Below are 2851 nucleotides of genomic sequence, written 5' to 3'. Positions count from 1 at the left end.
AAAACTGAGCAAGCTGAATCAATTTCTCCTTGTTGAATGCTGAAATAAGTTATCTGGGTTCAAACACGCAACACAAAGTAATAATTCATAATTTTCAAAATGACTATTAAGTTCTTGAAGTTGCATATCTATAACAGTATAAAAAAGCTCCACTTGATCATGATGTGAATTTTTCATGTTTTGAGTTTTTTGTCATGGCCAAGGTTGTTATAAATCATCCATATTAGGGATATCAATATTATTTTTTGCACAAAATGCAAAAACCTCCTCTAGCAAAGAGTTCCACCCATCATCTCTCATGACCTATAAACATTGCTTTGAAATATCAACCAACTTTAGAGCATTCACAATATCTTGATCTTTTCGTTGTAATGCCTGTGACAATTCATAACTTATGCTAAGCACACCTTTCATCAAATGTAAACTAAACACGAATTCAAATGTTTGGAGTAAACCAATTAAGATATTTGCTTCTGCCCTCTGATTAGAATCTAAACCATCTTCTATAATAGTTTCAATCGCATCAATTACAAAAGAAAACATGTGAATAAGATTAACAAGTGCACCATAATGAGAATTCCAGTGTGTATCTCCAGGTCTTTTTAGATTCATTTCTAGTTTCAAGCCACGACCAGTTGAAATTTCATTATTTTTTAGTTCTTCTATAACTTTAGCACTACGTTTTTCATTAAAAATATCACGACGTTTGCATGATGCTCCAACAATATTGAATACCTTTGCAACCAAGTTAAAAAAGGTTTCAATCTGGATGTGATTTTTTGCTACTGCAACTAAGGTTAGTTGAAGATGATGTACAAAGTAATGGACATAATAGGCAGACAGATTATCTTTCAGAATAAGAGTTTTTAGTCCATTTAATTCACCTTGCATGTTGCTTGCCCCGTTGTAGCCTTGTCCCCGCAATCTACTAATGCTTAAGCTATGTTTATTAAATATTTCCTTAATTGCACTCTTTAGTGTCACTGCTGCTATATTATTAACATGTGTAATGCCTAAAAAGTGCTCATTCACATGTCCCAATTTGTCTACACAACGCAAAGCAACTGCCAATTGTTCTTTAGTAGACATATCACGTGAATAATGAGTCTCCAATATCTTTAATAATAGCATTTATTGTCTAGCTACAACATTTGCTATTTCTTTTTGGATATCAGGAGAGGTCATTTGATGATTTTTAGGAGCATTTTCAAGGACTGCCTTATTAATTTCTTCATTGTGCTTTGCAAGAAACCGTAATAATTCAAGAAAATTTCCTTGATTATTGGAGTCTTTAGATTCATCATGGCCACGAAATGCTAATCCTTGCCGTTGTAGAAAAAAAATACAATCCATTGATGCATTCAAACGAGTTCGATATTCCCTTTTCTCAACATCCGATTGGTTGTTTATAATTGTTTGAATACTTTGTCTTTGTTTTAACAAAGCTTAACATTTTCTTTGAGCAATATTATGTGCACTGTTGTGATCCCCAACATGATTCTGTAATCTCTCTCTCTCTCTTTCTCTCTCTCTCTCTCTCTCTCTCTCTCTCTTCAATTTTTGAATCCTTCAGTGACAAATGAGTCTCCCCTTCCTTGATCACCAGTATCAGGTCAAAAAAGATAACAATATAGACAATATGCAACATCTTTCGTAATGCTATATTCAACCAACTACGATATTCTTTGAACCACAATGGATTAAATCGATGCTTTGTTTTGCCAAATTGACTTTGTGTAAAATCATGGTCAACTGGTTGACAAAATTTATTTTGTAGATAATGCCTTCTAATTTGATCTCTTTCATTAGGATGATAGTTAGAAATTTTTATTCTTAAACCAGGATTCGGGGGAAGATTTGCAACATCCTCTTCGATACGAGTTTGTTTAGGATTTGATCCGAACTCATTATTATGATCAGGATTCCCCATAATCTCAATTAACTACAATATATATGTCATATCATTAAAATAAAGAAAAATAATTACCAATTTATGATTAAGAATAATCAAATTAAGAGATCAATATAAATAAAAACAGACTATACATATAATTTGAATTATAAATTCATGGTTAAGAATAGTCAAATCAAGAGATCCATCTAAATATAAACAATTTAAAAATATAATTTGATTCTTCAAAAAATTAAATAAATAAATTAATTAAAGTAAAAGTATTAAGAGTATGCAATATACTTGTGAATATTTGAATATGATTTAAAGACTTTTAAAAACCCAGTTTGAATGTTTTTAAAAACTCCATAGAAACTCTAAGGTACAAACCGAAAGAGACTAGTATCAATTTTTTTTTTTCTTTTTGATGGGAGGCGTGCTTTGTTTACATTATATATACACTTTTTTTTTTCAAGAGTTCTATTAGGCTGTTGGCTCTAATTCCTATTCCGTGTAGGTGTAGTAGTAGGTTTTTTTTTTTTTTTTTTTTTAATCATTACCAGGTGGGACCCATAGTTTTATATTAGAGATGTAGTACGTTTTTGTTTTCAAAATTCCACTAGTCGTTAACCCGTGCGATGCACGGGAAAGCTATTGTGTATAAATTTAATGAAATAGAAATGTATGAAACACAAATTTAAGTTTAAATAAAATGAAGAATTAAATCTTTAATATCCTCAACTATCCATAAAATGTATGAAACACAAATTTAAAGAACTACTTAATCAATATTTCAAATAAATTGAGAAAAAAATACTTTAAAGTGTTTTTTGTATCTTCTTCCTTTATTGCTTCGTAATAGTCACTGAATATGTTATTTTGTTTTAATTTTAAAATTTAAACTATCAATTAGGGTCTTGCATCTAACTGATTAATAAAATAAAAATTATGCAATGGCAA

General features: G+C 30.2%; 1 protein-coding gene across 1 annotated transcript; it reads right to left on the bottom strand.

The window, feature by feature from the left end:
- Positions 1–303: 303 nt before the first annotated feature.
- On the bottom strand, positions 304–1089 carry LOC126727964 (uncharacterized). The gene has a single exon (XM_050433860.1). The coding sequence runs from the start codon at positions 1087–1089 to the stop codon at positions 304–306; it is 786 nt and encodes a 261-aa protein (XP_050289817.1).
- Positions 1090–2851: the final 1762 nt, after the last annotated feature.

The sequence above is a fragment of the Quercus robur genome, chromosome 5, assembly GCF_932294415.1.
Source record: "Quercus robur chromosome 5, dhQueRobu3.1, whole genome shotgun sequence".
Taxonomy (NCBI): domain Eukaryota; kingdom Viridiplantae; phylum Streptophyta; class Magnoliopsida; order Fagales; family Fagaceae; genus Quercus; species Quercus robur.
Note: the sequence above shows the minus strand (reverse complement) of the source record. Positions and strands in the feature narration are given on the sequence as shown.

Coding starts and splice junctions, on each gene's coding strand:
- LOC126727964 (XM_050433860.1), bottom strand. CDS start 1,089: ATGTCTACTAAAGAACAATTGGCAGTTGCTTTGCGTTGTGTAGACAAA.